General features: G+C 45.8%; 1 protein-coding gene across 1 annotated transcript; it reads left to right on the top strand.

The window, feature by feature from the left end:
* Window positions 1–1,249: 1,249 nt before the first annotated feature.
* Window positions 1,250–15,991, top strand: RP1L1 (RP1 like 1). The gene is made up of 3 exons (XM_077769739.1): window positions 1,250–1,858; window positions 9,081–9,222; window positions 10,827–15,991. The coding sequence occupies exons 1-3, from the start codon at window positions 1,250–1,252 to the stop codon at window positions 15,989–15,991; spliced, it is 5,916 nt and encodes a 1,971-aa protein (XP_077625865.1).
* Window positions 15,992–17,324: the final 1,333 nt, after the last annotated feature.

The following is a 17,324-nucleotide window of genomic DNA, read 5'->3' as shown; positions in this document are numbered from 1 at the left end:
ATAGGGACTAGGGAGAGCCTCTGAGCCAGATAGCCTGATGGGAGTGGAGAATTCCTGCAGGAAAGAAATGGGAGCTGAGGCTCGAGGGGCAGCCAGAAGCAAGCCTGAGAGACCCTTTAATTGTGGGGGTAAAGAGCACAAGCTTCTTCTGCAGACACTGGGGAATCATTTGAAGGATTTGGAGCACAGGAAATGTCTAGGTAAAAACTACGTTTCAGGACAACTTGACCGAAAGGTGCACAGAACACAGCACAGTGATCTAGGCAGGGAGAACTTGTGGGAGTCTTTTCCCAAAGGTCCTAGGCAAGACAATGGGGTTTCCCTGACGTGGGAATAGAAATGAACAGTTAGACGAATGGGCTTGATCCTATCAAGGCTGGGCTGTCATTAATCTTCCATGTTGATGGTAGTGGGCTGGTGTACTCTCCCATAGGGTTTATTATACATCTTCCAAAGACTTTAGAGGGATGCAAGGAGGGGGGACATTCTTTTTACATTAATGCAAACATTACAATATAATAAATAACATTATAATAAAGAAAAGATATGGTGGCATCCACTCTGGTTTACAAGTCTCCTTGTCTACACTCCCATCTCGGAGTGGTTTGCGACCAAAGGATTCTGCTCACCTGGCACCTTGAAGATGTGAATCTGTATTGCTGGGAGTCCTCCAGGGTTACACACGAGATCTTGCACTGAGAGAGTAGGAAAGGTACCCAGGTGTCCTGACTCCCTGTCCCATGTTCTGTTGCCTGTGTTATAAGGTCTTCTCTTTATTTACTCCTTTCTTTAGGAGACAACCTCTACAGTGTTAAAGGAGTTCAAGGGTGTAGAAGAGAGTAAGAGAAACCGCAAGAGGAAGGAAAGGAATAAGGATTTATTGATGCTTGCTCCATGCCAGGTGGTCTCTATGGGTAAACTCAGTTAATCATTATAGTCATTATGCAGAGTGAACATGGTTGCATGTTACAGGTGAGATGCACCAAGACACAGATTGTGTCATTAACCTCCTGGGTAATAAGTGGGGAGTTGTGATTTGAATTCATATTTTTCTGATGCCAAACCTTTGTCCTTCCTTCTGTTCCAGTCAAACAGATTAACCAGCATCTATGTAGCCAAGTGGAACAAATTTGGGATAGTCAGGAGGCACCTCTATAACAAAGAAGAGAGAGGAAATGTAAACTCTCTCCAGCTGCTCTCTGACTCTCCTCTTCCTCTGATCTCTTTCAGCTGCCTGGAACTCCACGCCATGAACAGCACCCTGAAAGATGCCCAGGCCCCGAGCCACCGGGAGTGCCTCCTGCCCTCAGTGGCCCGGACTCCCTCTGTCACCCAGATCACTCCAGCCAAGAAGATAACCTTCCTCAAGCGAGGGGATCCCCGGTTTGCTGGGGTTCGCTTGGCTGTTGACCAGCGTGCTTTTAAGAGCTTCGGTGCTCTGATGGATGAGCTCTCTCAGCGCATGCCTCTCTCCTTTGGAGTGCGCTCTGTCACTACACCCCGGGGCCTGCATGGCCTCAGTGCCCTGGAACAGCTGGAAGATGGTGGCTGCTACCTCTGCTCTGATAAGAAGCCCCCCAAAACACCAGGTGGGCCAGGCTGGACACAAGGGAGAAACTCATCTGCTCAGCGGTCAAGGGATTTTGAAAGCCGGAGTGAGGCACCAGGAACATCTTCTTCCTGCAAGGGTTCTAAGGCCCCAAGGAGGATAATGCTGGTTAAGAATGGAGACCCTAGATTCCAGCAGATGGTGGTTCTCAGTCACAGAAATACAAGGAACCTGACGGCCTTTCTCAGCAAAGCCTCAGATCTTCTGCACTTTCCTGTGAAACAGGTGTATACAACCAATGGGGAAAAGGTAGGCTGTCTGGGTATGATATTTCCTTTAAAAAGTTCTCTAGCCTTCAGATCGAAATACTTTGATGGAATAAGGGGGTTATTCCTTAAAATGGAGCACAGATTGCCCTGCTACTAATTAAAGGTGAATAGAGACATTCAGTCAGTTAAACAGCGATTATTATTCATATTCTGGCTACCATTTAGTTAGCACTTAGTAAGTGCCAGACACCAGGCCTTGCATACTTTTATTATTTCCTCATCCAATCCTTCTGTTATCCAATCCCACCTATTCCAATAAGAGTTCAGTGCAGAACACGAAAACTTCTCAAAGTACCGTTAGCAGAACCCTATCTAATACAGGCCATCAGGGGATTTCCAAATCTTTGAATAGTTGGAGGCATGAGCTCTAAGCTGGGTCTACAAGAATAGCTCTCAGTGGTCTGCAGGAAGCTGTAAGGTATTCTGCTTGAAGCTACTGTGATTATTGAATTCAAGAGTACTTCTCTGCAGTGGCATCCAGGCTTATGCAGCTGGGATCAGGAAACTGCCACAGCTGCATGTGGACACTCTTGACACGCAGGAATACTGGGGTGCTGAGTCTAGCCACTGTTGCCTGGGCTGCTGTGGCTTCCTGATACCCACACATTTGCTTCACAGTGACAACAACAAGAATCAAGAAGAAATGGTGTCTGCCTCACTTGCTTTCCTAGACTTGATCAAATGCATCTAATTGGTGGAGAACCCAATTTGCATACAACCCTAACTGTAAAGAAGGCTAGTGAATGTAATTTTTGCCTTTCCAGCCTCTGCAGAACATAAATGTGCACTGTAGGTGGGCAGGATGAGGGATGGAAATGGATTGCTCTAATCCACAGTCTCCCCATATTAATCCTATCACCTTTTGACACTGTATATACTACTCTACCACTACTTAAATTCATAAGCAACAGCTACAGCAGCATATGCTCACCTAAGAATGCAGCTGTCTTTCCTACAATCAGAACATATGCACCTCCGCCCCCCCACTCCGAGTCACATCAGAGTCACATCAGAACTGTACCATCTAGGAACTTGAGGGTGTTATGCTGAGTGAAATATGTCAGGCAGAGAAGGACAGATATTATATGTTTGCACGTATGGGTGGATTAGGAGGAACTTAAAGGAAGACCGTGGGGGAGAAGAAGGGGGGAAATAGTGGGGGAGAGGAAGGGAGGCAAACCATGAGAGACTTGAATGCTGAGAACAAACTGAGGGCTGATGGGGGTGGGAAAGAGGGGAAGAGGGGTGATGGGCATGGAGGAGGGCACTTGTGGGGATGAGCACTGGGTGTTATATGGAAACCAACTTGACAATAAACTATTTAAGAAAAAAAAGAACCACTTAGTTATCAAATGACTAAAGTCACAGAATTTTCAGGAAAGAAGATTGACTCAGTGTAACCACATGTGATGAAGTGACTATAATTTATGAAATTAAAAAAATATACTGATATAAGAATAAACTATTTTTTTCAAATTCTAGTAACATATTTTCATCTCATATATTTTCAATTATTAAAAGCATAGCAGAATAGCTCACATTATACCATTATTACCTAGTATCAGAGATTAGTGAGATTTCTTGTTGAGAGAGTAAATAAAAGACAAGATCGTTTTTATTGCACATAAATAATAAGATGTTAGCAAGTGTCATTAGAATAGAATAAATAGTGGCATTAGAATAAAAATGAATATAATTTCTAAGGTACCAAAATCTTGCTTAATGGTGTCAAAAACATATTAACAGGTCAGACAAAAAGCTAATAAAAACACATTTAAAGAAGAGAGCTGAAACACTGGGGCAATGTTCTTTCCTTCCTGTATATATTCTGTCAATAAATTCTTAAAGATACAGATAAAAAGAACTGTACCATCCATCCTCTGGGCACAAGTCCCCCTTTGTAGCCTCTGTCTTAAGGTTTAACTATCAAGTCCACAACCACCAAAATACCTTGTATAAAGTGTCAGACGCAGGCAAAGGCAAAACATAGAAAATTGGTTCACACCTAGCAGAGCTGTGAAGAAGACTAGGTCATCTACTACAAGACCATTGATGGTATTAGGTTTCATTCTACTGTCCATTTTGTGTTCCCTCTGCCAGCACCTCAGCTGAATGTGGTTGTGGATGTGGTAGGGTGACTGAACTATTTCTACCATATAAATTATGGTGCATTTACTATGTGCTGGCATGTGTTAGATCATTCCTGTGGACTCTGAGCCCTCAGAGGAACTTCATAAGCTACTGTGTTAACTTTTACCACTGAATATGGCAGCCACAGAAAACACCCAAGGGATTCTCTGGGCAATAGGCAACTTTTCCCCTGACCCCATTGCATAACAGCAGCCTTATTTTCCCTTGATAATCAGAATCAATCATCCCACTCAACACAGAAACACCCTTGTTGTCTTTTGGTTCATTGTTGAAAGGATCAGCATATAGCCAGGTAAGGGATCCTTTCAACTTTCAACTTCACTGTCTCAACTTTCAACTTCACTGACCCACTGTTGTGTTGTATCTCTGGGTAGGAACAATTTCCCTTAGATTCAGAGACTTCCAAACTAGCAGAGCCTGAAGTTGTTGGAATGGGAAACAAAATGTTTTCAGCTAGGTGATAGGGGCAACAATGAGAGGAACTGCTCCCATTCCCACCCCTTAATTCCCAGGTATCTGTTGTCTATGGAGAAACAGTACTATACTATAAATTGGTTGTCAGTCCAGAGTACATATCACATCCTACAAGACAATGCCCCAACATCATAAAGTGATGCCTTTCCATTGGTACCCAAACGGAGCCTCCCGTAGAATGATCCACTGTCATAAGTTATAGCTACTTTGGGGCAATGGTGTCTATGTCTACGCAGCGAATTGAATGTGTGTTAGTGAATTGGCTCACTTCTTTTGCTATAAAATCAGTTCTTTGGCTAGAAGTAATATTCATGGATTATGGCAATGATGAGTAAGGTATTCACTAAGTCTTAGTAGAAAAAGGGTGTTGACAAGGACGAAAACATATCCAAAATTAGTGTCTGTTCCAGTGAATATGCATTCCATCATCGGGGGTGTGTGTGGATTCAATGTCGTTATCTTCCCAAGAGATGGATGGCTGAATACCTCAAGGTATGCTGCAAATTGCAAGTATTTTGGCATAAGTTTAGCATGGATCTCTGCTCTTGGCAGATTGGAGCCTCAGCAGAGTTGGCAGTCAGATCCAAATGAATAAGGCAGTTTATGTTTCTAGTTCATGCTTACTTTGCCACTTTGTTTGAGCCAACTGAGCACAACTTGGGGTGGTTGGAGGAAGATAATGACTAACATCCAGTGTACAGGTCATCTGTTCACATGATTATAAACTTCTGATGAGCATTCAATAGGACACAAATGTTCTTACTCTCTGGGGCCGGTACGAGAGACCTATTCACAGATTCTTTTCCACAGTTCCTTGCCACCAGCTCTCCAGTCTTGCTCCTTCCAAGTCCCTGATTTTTGGATTGAACTGCTAACTACTGTCCATAAATTTCCATAGAACCTTCCATTGCTCCTTCCATAAAAAGTAGCCAATCAAACATTATTTCTTGTATTTTCCTTCTCCACTGCCCTTAATGCCTCCCTAAGTGAGTCTATAATGCTGCAGCAGTCAACTTTTACTTGTGTCAGCATATCCTGTGAAACCATCTGAAACCCAGAATCAAATATTTTCATCTTCAGCTAACTCATCATAGGGAACTTCCACAGGAAGCTGTAGGTGTATGGGGAGGAGACATGGCAATGCAGCAGAAGCAAGTGAACTGGGAGTGTGGCTCATGCAATTTATATATGCCTTCAGTTCAAACATCTGAAGCCTGATCTTGTACACATCACCACCACCTGCTTATGGAGTGCTGCTTTGACATCCTGCTTTGTGGCTTGATGGATCATACAAAAACTATTTCAGTTGTATTTCAACAACTAGCAGAATCAGTTTCTGCATCTGATGTTTGACTATAAGAGAAAAATACTCTTTTACAGTAGTAGTAGAAGCACCCAGTTTCTCTGGGCATCTCTGAACTGAGAGTTTAGACCTTAAGCTTGCCATTTTCTTTAAGTCAGAAAAGCTAGCCTATTCCATAATCTGTTTTGCTCTCATAATCAAGGCAGCCAGGAATAGTCAAAGTCCCGCTCTCAGTAAACACTGCATTTTATCATCAGAGGTGATCATTCAAGAATCTGTTTTATCACTTTGTGCCATAGGCCACCAGTGCCCATTGTAACGAGATTATCACTGCCTTTAAACCCAATCAGGTCAGATAATCAGATAACTAATCCTAGATTCCCGTTCTTGAGGGTCTATTGCATGTAACGACTGCTGATACCATACGTAGAATCAGCTCTGATTCAGTACAGGAAACAGAAACCTCTGTAGGTATCACAAACATGAAGAAAATATACACAGAGAGTTTTGTATTTATTTATTTATTTATTTTAATAGTTTATTGTCAAGTTGGTTTCCATATAACACCCAGGACTCATCCCCCCAAGTGCCCTCCTCCATGCCCATCACCCCCTTCCCTTCCCCGTACCCCATCCGCCCTCAGTTTGTTCTCGGCATTCAAGAGTCTCTCATGGTTTGCCGCCCTCCCTCTCCCCCACTATTTTTCCTCTTCTTCGCCCCCATGGTCCTCCTTTAAGTTCCTCCTAATCCTCCTATACATGCAAACATATGGTATCTGTCCTTCTCTGCCTTACTTATTTCGCTCAGCATAACACCCTCAACTTCCATCCAGGTTGCTCCACATGGCCAGATTTCATTCTTTCTCACACGTACCCCAATGTTTATAGCAGCACTCTCAACAATAGCCAAAACATGGAAAGAGCCTAAGTGTCCATCAACTGACGAATGGATCAAGAGGATGTGGTTTATCTATACAATGGAATATTACATGGCAATGAGAGTTTTGTATTTAAAGATTGAGAAGTTGGAGGAACATAAATTTGATTTCCGGAACTAGTTCCCAGAACATTATTGACTTATCTGGGTAGATACCTCTAACACAATCAAGTAAGTGGGTTTTTGGGAGGCTGTCACTAGAATAATTGAGTTCAGTATAAGTCCACCATTGCTGTGGTCCAGAATCAGGCAGGTTATATGCCACTACTGTTTACTGGCATCCAGAAAGCTGGTGACTGGGTACTGGAACAATGAGTGTGACTTTTGCCATCTTGGCTGCACAATCTTCTTTGTACTTTTGACTATTTTTCTTGTGACAACATTCAAAAGCAAAAGAAAGATGGCCTCTGCTTCACTGTCATTTTCCATACCTTGGACAAGTGCATCTAATTGTTGGAAACTATTTCATGGTTAGAATTATAGCTGCAAAGGAGTCCAGGAAATGTGTGTAGAGCTTTATATGCTGTACAGTACTGGAAATTATATCAAAAAGAGTAAAATAAAGGTTGACTAATTTAGGACATGACATCTACCACACAAATTCATGAGGAGGTTAATGTCATTATTTTCTTTTCTTTGGTAAGAAAACTAAGGCACAAAGGCTCAGTAATTTGCTCATGGTTGCATGGGTGACAAATGATAGAGTGAGCATTAATGATTTTGGAGTCATCATGCAAGAAAAATTTAAATTATGGCACATTGCTATGTACTAGCATGTACTACATGCAGAGTACACAGAGAAATAAGTCTAGGTCCCTATCTTCAACTAGCTACAGTTCAGTGGGAAGGAGAGGGAGACAGCAGGTACAAACGTAAGTTAGTTGGAGAAAAAAATATTAATGTAATTTCATATAGATTTACTGAAGAACTATTCTGTTAACAAAAGGGTCTCATTGCTCCCTAGCATAGGCTGGGTCATAACTATCATTTTTCAGGTCCTCAACTGGACGAACACTCTCAATAACTCTCTTTTTGTGTGTGTGGATCCTAATCCTCAACTCTTTCCAGAATGAGAGCATTATTTGGCCCTCAATTTTTTTCCCCTTGGAAAAGTTTGATTTCCTAGAAGCATGACTACATCTATAAACAGATAGACTTGGACCATATTTGTATGTATTTTTGTGATGAACTAGAGCTCTAAGTCAACCAAGAAATGTACCTAGTAGTTTGAAACAAACTTCTAATTAAGTAGGTTGAAAGATCTGGTGTACAGTTAATTTAATGTTAGTTGTAGAGAGAGGATGCAAGAGGTCTTTTTTTTCCTTTCATTTCCTTGTTAATGAACACACCCTTCTAATTTGAGAAAATAGAAAAGAACAGATACAGCCCTTTGAAGATGAAACTAATTCTGCCAATTACAATATAATGTCATAAATAGTGCAAATTCTCACATATGCAGGAGCCTCAGGCCCACATGAGATTTTTCTAAAAGCAGAGACCTGTTTCCTGGAATGCAATTTTGCCTGCTAGGCTCCCAGCCCAGGATGCCCTGGGGTGGGTGGGAAAGGTTGACACAAACCTCTGGGCAGGAGCCTAGGGAACCACAGGAGGAGCCTGAAAGGGAATGACTACCTGTAGAGAGAACACCCTTGCCCTTCTCCACTCCAGAAGAGTTGAAAGTAGAAGGAATGGGCTCAAGATTACACTGGAAAGCACAGATTAGACCCAGGAGAAAACTCTTTGTGGGAAAAGAGTGAAGTAGTTAATCAATTTCCATAGGGAAGCTGGAGGACCTTCTACTCTGGTTGCTAAGGAAGAAAGAAAGAGAGAAAGAGAGAAGGAAGGAAGGAAGGAAGGAAAGAAAGAAGGAAAGAAGGAAAGAAAGAAAGAAAGAAAGAAAGAAAGAAAGAAAGAAAGAAAGAAAGAAAGAAAGAAAGAAAGAAAGAAAGAAAGAAAGAAAGAAAGAAAGAAAGAAAGAAAGAAAGAAAGGTATTCTGGAGGGTACAAGTGTGAGCAGGGAAGCAAGCCAAAGACTTCTTGAAAGTGTTTTCCACCAGAGGCATCCAGAATAACCCCTAAACCACAGACCTCATACTATGTGGAAGGAGGGGTTTAGGTAGAGAGAAAGGTCATAATGGTAGGACCTCAGCCCCCAGATAGTTATGGAGGTATTATGACAAGTGGATAGAATCCTTCCCTTGAATCAGAATTCTGGGGTGAGATGTGCAAACATCAGGAAAAGGCCAGAGTGAGAGGATTCTTCCTCTGCCTATGTCTCCTTGGACAGAAGTTGAGTTTTGCAAACCAGGCTTTTTAACTCAACACTCTCCTTCTTCAGGTGGACTCTTGGAAGGATCTGCTGCACAGCCCCTCAGTGCTAGTATGTGCTGGTTATGAGTCTTTCAAACCTCTGGCAATGGAAGATGCCAGAAGATATGGGATTGAAACTTCATCTGGGCAGACTCCAAGAAACAAAACCGGTGAGTTAGTTTTGGAGTTTCCCCAATTTTATTTGCACTGGATAGTGGTTCAGTAGGACTGGACAGATATCCCTTCTACATAATTTTAAAACCTGTTTTTTGGCCCCAAGTTTTGGGTATCTCAGTTGTTTTGGGTCACTGTTGACTTTTCCTTTTTCTTACCACCATCAAACTTAATCAGGTTGAACATTTGACTGGCATATGAGAGAGAGGGATCTGGTAGTTAAAGAAAACTGGAATTAGGAGATCTTGAACTCTAAGTTTCTAGGACCTAAAATAAGCTTTATTAAGGACCATGGTTGTCATGACATAGAGACAATGGACCATGGGTATGTGGCATTTGCATCTTTCAAGAGTCATAACTTCTTTAGACAATAGTGGAAAACAAATGGACTAAAACTAACCATGGTAACCATTAATCATGCATCCATTCATCAATATATACATACAACTTTATAATCAATTTATACATACAACTTTATATCCCTCCAAAAGTTTATTATGTACCAGAGTCTAGGCGTTGTTATTTAAAAAAACACATTAGTTTAAAAGTAGAATTAAAAACTGCAGATTGAAATTTCAGCAATATTATTGGAATGGAAATGGGCAAATTTGGTGAATAAACAAAATAATATCCTTTGTGAAAATCTGTTAAGAAATAACAATAATGGTTTTGGTGATTGCTGCATGCCAGGTGCTAAAGGTACAAAGACCTATTAGCCACAGATCCTCCTTAGGAGGACCTCTCAGTCTCATTAGGTGCTTATGGAAGAGGAGAGCTTGGAAAAACCTTCTGTCTAGATGGACTCAAGTGGGGGGATCTATTCTTTTGTTGGCCATTGGCTCAGCCCCCACTAACCTTTTCCTTTTGCCACGTATTAGTTCAAAAGATGAAATGAGAAAGTACTAAGGGCTTTATTCTTTCTTGGGATCACTTCTTTCTTCTCTCAGTGGCTCCCTTTCTTTCTCTTTCATGGTTAGGGTGCAGGCTTGACTATCAGGATTTGCTATTGTGTGCCCAGGTCCTTTCTTGCAATCATTTATCAACCCCAAAGCTTGATGAGTGTTGGGATGATAAATCACCCCTAATAATTGCAAAGCATTTTACAGTTTACAGTCAAACACCTATGCAGCAGCTTATTGATTTTGCTTCCTGTGTCAGGGGTGGGCATGAGCAGGGCCAGGAATTAGTTCTGGGCACTGCTGCTCTGCCTGCCAATGCTGCTATCCATCAAGAACCTATTTTGTGCTAGAAAGTCTCCAGAAAGTTTTATATGCACTGCCTTGCATCATCAAAACAAACCTATCATTATTCTTATTTTACCACTCAGTAAAGAGGCTTTGCCAAAAACTACACAGTGAAGAAGTGTCAGAGTTGAGATCTAATTCAGACTTCAATATCATCTCAGTAGGCTTTGGTGGTTCACAAACTGAAGACTAGATATTCATTCTAAAGTGGCTTCTGCCCTTACTTTGTGGTTTGGGAGGTGGTAGGGGTGTTGAGGTGATGAAATGCTCATGACCAGGCTTTATTCTCCTACTCTGAAGCTCCCCCTAGTAGCTCACTGTCTTTCCTCTTTTCTCTTGCTTTCATTGTGTGCCAGGAAGCTGGGGGCCAAAGGCCAAGCAGAGTGTGATCCATTCAAGGTCCAGGTCGGGCAGTCGGCCACGGCGGTTTTCTTTGCTGTCAGAGAGGTCTGGTCTCAGCAACCCTCCAGCGTCCCTGCATCATGCCAAGATGGGCCCTTCTCCTGACAGACACCCTCAGGACACACCTGCCCAGCTTGGCCCATTGGTGGCCAGTGATGATGTTGAGAAAAAGGTCCGCATGAATGAGGATGGCAGCCTGTCTGTAGAGATGAAAGTCCGCTTCCACCTACTTGGCGAGGATGCACTCCTATGGTCCAGGAGGGTGGGGAGGGCTAGTGTCCTCACGGCAGCCAGTGGGGAGGTCCCTGTTCTGGGGGAGGTGGATTCCATCCAGTGTGTGTGCGAGAGCCACCCTGGGGGCTCCTCAGATCCTAGGACACAGGGACTGGGGCCCTGTGAAGCAGGATGTGAGAAAGCCCTTGCACGAGGCCAGTGGCAGCCAGGGTCTAGTTATGAGATCTGGATGAACCCCTTGTACTCTGCTCAGGAAGAGGGGATGGCATCTCAGAGGAGATCCAGGCTGACCCAACACTCCCATTCCAAGAGGCCTTGGAGCCAACGGGTCACCAGAAGGAAAAGGAGCAGCAAGGACAGTGTCAGCCCTGACTCTAGTGACAAACCCCTCAAAGACTCTGAGCCAAACTCCTCCTGCTGCTCCAGGTCTCTGGAGGGCAGCGTGGGCAGCTGCGACCTACATGTGGCCTCTGGGGCTGACTTCCAGAGAGGTGCAGGGCGGGAAGCTGGTGGCACATCCAGGACTAGGAAAGGCCCAGGTCCACAGGGAACAGGGCAGAGCAGGGAGTGCCATAGTTGCCGGAAGCCCCTGAGCCGAGGCACAGCAGATGCTCCTTGTGAGTCCTCAGGGAGTGCTGGGTCTCATGAGGAGTCCAGTGAAAGGGGTGAGATGCATCAGGGCTGCTTCAGAAAGACAAGGGTAGTGACTGCTTCCCAGCCAGAGACCACTCAGAGGGAAGGCCCCAATCTTCTCATGGTGAGTCCCTTATCTTTGAGGAACAAGGACTCACAGGCAGAGGAGAGTAGACAGGGTTCCAGGCACTCCCAGGCTAAGGGTATGTCTGGGATGAGACCACCACTGGTTTCAAATCATTCTGGCTCTGGGGATACTGCAGAAAGCTGTTCTCTGCCTTCTGCCTGTGCCTCAGTCCCAGGCAGGAGAAGAAAGCAGAAGGGCCAAGCCAGGGCTGTGTCCTCGCTCAGCATTTCCAGCCACAGCCGAGGGTCCTGGATAGGCCACCTCAGGCAGTGCCCCAACAGAAGGGATATCCACTGCCCACTTGACTCAGTTGTGCCCAGGAAAGTACCAAGACCTCCTAGAGGAGGCAGGGCCTACCCAGATGGCCCAGCACCACACCTTTCTGGAAGCTCACCTAGTACCAGGAACCAGGCCTCCCAAGATGCAGGGCTGCCCTCCTCTGCCTCTCTTCATTCCCAGGATGCACAGGGGGTTAGCAGTGCTCTCATGACCCCTGTGAGCAATTCTGACTGTGCTTCCAATTTCTATCCTCCATACTCTCCCTCTGCTGAGACTGAAGGTCACTCTGAGTTCAGGGCATGTTCACCAGCTCTCTCACTTTCCAACACATCAGACCCTTTGAGCAACCCAGATGATGGCCTGGACAAAAAGGCAAGGGGGGGCCTTCCCAAGCCTTCCTGTACTTTAGTTTCTCCAGCTGGAAAGCCTGAGGGAGGGATGCTAGGAGCCCACCAAGGCTGCTGCTGCTCACCAATCAGCACATCCCTGTTCCATGGGATCCCCGATAAGAAGACTCAGACCCTGCAGACCTCCCAACCATCAGGCAGCCAGGGCCCTTTCTCTAAGGTCTCCTTGGTATGCAGCAGGTACTGTCTCACTCCCCCAAGGACATGGCCTTTTGTCAAGAAACACCCTTCGGGTAGCAGTAGCCCTGGTGCTGACTGGGGGCCAAGTGGTGGAAAGCTGGGGGAGGAAAAGCCTGACGCATGGCACCCACGGCCCCCAGGCTCTCAGTCAGGGGCCATGCGGAAAGCAGTCAAAGCCTCGAGAAGGAGCAGCTCCAGCTGTGGTCCCAGGACTGGGAGAATGTTCCAGGGAAAGGCTGCTGGTGGAGGGGAAAGCCTGGAGGAGCAAGAGCAAGATGGCAGGATGGCCCTGGGTGCCCTGCCCAGAACTTCACCAGATGCTGTGGTCCGTGAATGGCTGAGTAACATCCCAGAGGAGCCCATACCTATGAAATGTGAGATGGTGGATGAGAGTACAGTTGTGGTGGGAGACATGCCGGAAGGCCCCCAGGAGGATCCTGCTGACGAACATCTCCTGGAAGGTCTAGGGGAGCCAGTTCTGACCAGACAACTGTCCCATGAAGGGGCTGCCAGTAAGAAAGCAGAATCAGAAGGACCTCTCCCAGTGACTGGTGATGCTCATCCCAAGTCAGGAGAGGGTCTTCCTTGTAGCGGAGTTTCAGAAGCCCCCAGGGAGGCTGGATCAGGCAAAGGAATGGCTGTGGACTGTGGTGTTGGCCAGTGTGTGCTTCCTCACAAGGTCTCTGCCTCCATACAGATCATGAAGGCACTGATGGGCTCCAAGCAGGGCCGGCCCAGCAGTCTGCCTGAAGTGTCCAGTACAGTGGGTAGGAGGCTCAGCCACTCTGCCCGGGCCCTTATCACCTGTCTTGCTGGGCTCCACTTCTTTGATGAAGACCTTGGGTCTCCTACTGGCAAAGTGAGGTTCACAGACTCTTCTCGGTACCAGGAGCTCCTGAGCACTTTCCAGTCCCTGTGGCCAGGATGTGGCCTCAGACGAGGTAAGCTGGATTCAGGCCTCTGGGAGCTTGGCTGGTGCCAGGCTCTGCCAGGCCTCAGGTCCCATGTCATGACTGAGGACTTCACACCAACATCCTCATCTGGTGTGGATGTTGGCAGTGGCTCCGGAGGCTCAGGGGAAGGCAGCGGACCCTGTGCCATGGACAACACCCTGGTCCCTGAGAGGATAGAGCTGCCCTTGAAAATCCCCTCCCAGAGGCCTGATTCTAGAACCTCCAAGAACCAAGAGGATCCAGAAAACCAACAGCCCAGCAGTTCTACAGCCTCTTCAAACTCCCAAGAAAAGGCTTATGCCACCAGGAAAGACAAGGCAGAAAGAAACAGTGGGGAGCAGGTGCTGGGCAGTAACCTGGACCAAGTAGTTGAAAACACAATGCAAGAAGAAGAGGTACAACTAGAGAAAATTGAAGAAGAAAAAGAAATAGCAGAATTGCAAGGAGAGGGTGTCCAAGGATCTCCAGAAGAGGGAAGAGTCATGGGACAAGAACTGTCAGAGGCTGACTCTGATGATGGGGAAGGTGCACAGGAAGATAAGAGCATGCAGGAAGAGGAAGCAGGAGGAAACCCTGCCTCCACCACACTTTGCCCTCCAGGGGCAAGAGAGAAACCACCAGAGCCCACTAGGAGCCTTAGCAGGAGGGATCTGGATGCCAGTGAAAGTCAGAGTGGCCCCAACCATGAGCCTGGTTTGGAAAAGCCGTCCCAAACAGCTGAGATACGCCATAAGCAAACCCAGGCCAAGTTCTCCCAGGGGCCTGAGGAGAACAGCTCTTCTACAGCCTGCAGAGTGTCCCTGGACCCTGACCCCCTTTGGGTGTCCAGGTTGCTGAAGAGGATGGAGAAGGCCTTCATGGCCCACCTTGCCAGGGCCACAGCTGAGCTCCGAGCCCGCTGGAGCCTGCAGAGCAATGACCTCCTAGACCAAATGGTGGCAGAGTTGCAGCAGGATGTGGGCCAGCGGCTCCAGGTTAGCACTGAGAAAGAGGTCCGCAAGATCCGGAGCTGGGCAGGTGGGAGGATGCCAGGACCCGCGAGGGAAGCCCTCAGGTGGGAGATGTCCCTGCAGACAGAGCAGCGCAGGCATCGCCTCCGGGGTCTGCGCAACCTCTCGGCCTTCTCTGAGCAGGCTCGAAGCCAGGAGCTCCTGTCCTTCCCTGTGGAGGATGTGCCAACCCTCCACAGAGCCCTGGGGACCTGGCTGGTTGGGGAAGCTGAGCGGGAGGAGTTTTGTCCCTGTGAGGCCTGCATGAAGAAGAAAATGATCCCTACATCCCCAAAAGACACAATGGGGGCACCCAGTGCACCCATCACAAAGGCCTTTGACTTGCAGCACATTCTGCAAAAGAAGAAAGGAAGGTGTGCTAATGGGGAGGCAGTAGAGGCAGTCCCAGAGAAGAGAGGGATGGAGCCGCTCCAGGGGGACCCCTCACGGACAGGGACTATTCAGGAGTCCAATGGAGGTCTGGAGTTAGGGTTAGGCCAGGACCCTGGGACAGAGGAGGGGGGTGAAGATGAGAGCAGCCAGACCCTTGGCACGGATGGAGACCCCCAAGTGGGAGAGGAGGGTGAAGTTGCTCAGAATGGAGAAGGGATAACAGATCCCAAGCGAAGCAAAGTCCCCAAGGGAGCAGGCGGGGAGGAGCAGGGCTCTAGTGAGAAGGAAGAATACACAGAAAAAAGCTCTGGGGCTGAGGGCAGTTTGGAAGGTGAAGCCTCAGGAGGAGGTGACCAAAGTCCCGAGGGACAGAATGATAGTGCCATAACTACAGAGGGAGACAGGGAGCCAGAGTCGGGAAGAGGAGATCAAGGTGAGAAAGAAGGTAGCTCACAAGTTGTCTGGGGCCAGGGCCAACCAGGTGAAACTTCTGGAAACAGCAGCCCAGACCAAGAGGGGAAGCCAGCGCTGCTTCCTACCCCAGGTAGAGACACCCTCTGCCAAAGGTCAGGCTGGAAAGTACGCCTTGCTTCTTCCAGCACATTTTCTCTGGGAAACTGCTCTCAGCTCTCTCAGAAAGGCTCCGAAGAAAAGCCTTTGAATGGAGACATGAGGAGCATCGAAGATGAGTCCAAGGGAGTCCCCAGTCCAGAGAGAAAAGTTATAGGCATGTATCCAGAAAGCTCCACTTCTGAGCAAGAAGGGGCCCCCTTGGGCCCAAGGACTCCAGAGCAGGAAGTAGGTGAGGCCTCTGGCCTAGAAGCTGAGAATGTAGTTGAAAGTCTCCCTTTCACAGAAATGAGGTTTAAAAACCTCACCATGGACAGGACAGATGGCTTTGGCCAAGATGACTTAGATTTTTAGAGATCCAGCTGCAAGGTGGTCACAAGTCTATTTTTATTCGTATTTTGTCTATAAACCTGAACAATGGCTCGGTCCCTTGCAGATGTACAGAGGGAGAAAGACCAGGACTTGCCAAGGACACGGCCACACCATGTTGTCCCTGGGTTCTAAATTCTGGAGCTTCAAAGGTCCTGCTGGCCAATCCCGTGCATGGTGTGAAGGAGGCTTATCTCAGACCTGCCCTGTTACCCGAGGGCTGCTAGACCCTTCCATTTTCCCGTTTGAGCCCAAGAAGCTGGACCTGACTGGAAATGTTCCAGGAGTGTTTTGTTTATGTGTTTGTTTTTCGCTCTCATTCTTTTGCCTATTGATCTCCAGTTATTTTTCTCCTTGGCCTCTCTCGGTGTTCACCTCATTTGACTTTGAGGTGATTTTTTCTAATCTTGAATGTATTTGGTGACTCTGCAGATGTGAATACTTGGGAGAAACAGATAAATTCAGGGTCATTGGACAAAGTTTGTTCTCAGCCCAGAAGTCCAAGTGTATTTCCTTGATTCATATGTATATATATTCATGAATATATATATTGGTAATGGAAAAATACAGAAAACGCAAAAAGAGCGGGAAGAAAGAAAAGTAGTCACCCACAGTCCCATCACTCAGAGTTGACTCTTGTTAGCAGTTTGATATGACTCCTTCCATTTTTTACCTAACCATTTGATAGTTGAGCTCATCATTATACGCTTCTTTTTTTTTTTGACTTAACAATATAAGAATTTCCTGTATTTATCTCAAAATCTTTATAAAACTATTCTTTTTTCATAAAACTACTTTTAATGGCTGAATAATTTATTGTGCAAATATAAAATACATTACTTCATGGATCATCCANTAAATGCATTTCATGTTTTTTTTTTTTTCCAACATTTTCCCTCCTGAACTGTGAATGATTTCCCTAGAACAGTTCCCCAGGCATGGAATTACTCAGCCAAAAATACCAGCTTTTTTGAGGCTTTGATATCTTGCTGCCAAATTGGTTCTCTAAAGGTTTGTACTAATTTACATCACCTGGCTCACCACTCACTCATCAATGTTTGGTATAGCCATTAAAAATGCTAATTTTTTTGCTAATTTTATGGGCAAAATTTGGTACCTGACTTTAATGTGGTCCTATTTTTGATGTATTTGATTCCTAGTGAGATTAAAGAGTTTGCCATGTTTATTAAAAAGCTATTTGCATATAAATTTTATGTGTATGCCTTTTGCCCATTTTCAACTGAGGTCCTAGCTTTTTTTGGATAAATTGATTTGGATGTGCCCTTTATAATTTTTTAACATTCTATTTATCATTTTT

This window comes from Crocuta crocuta, unplaced genomic scaffold, assembly GCF_008692635.1.
Source record: "Crocuta crocuta isolate KB4526 unplaced genomic scaffold, BGI_CrCroc_1.0 scaffold551, whole genome shotgun sequence".
In the NCBI taxonomy this organism is placed as follows: domain Eukaryota; kingdom Metazoa; phylum Chordata; class Mammalia; order Carnivora; family Hyaenidae; genus Crocuta; species Crocuta crocuta.
This window is presented reverse-complemented; position numbering and strand designations above follow the sequence as displayed.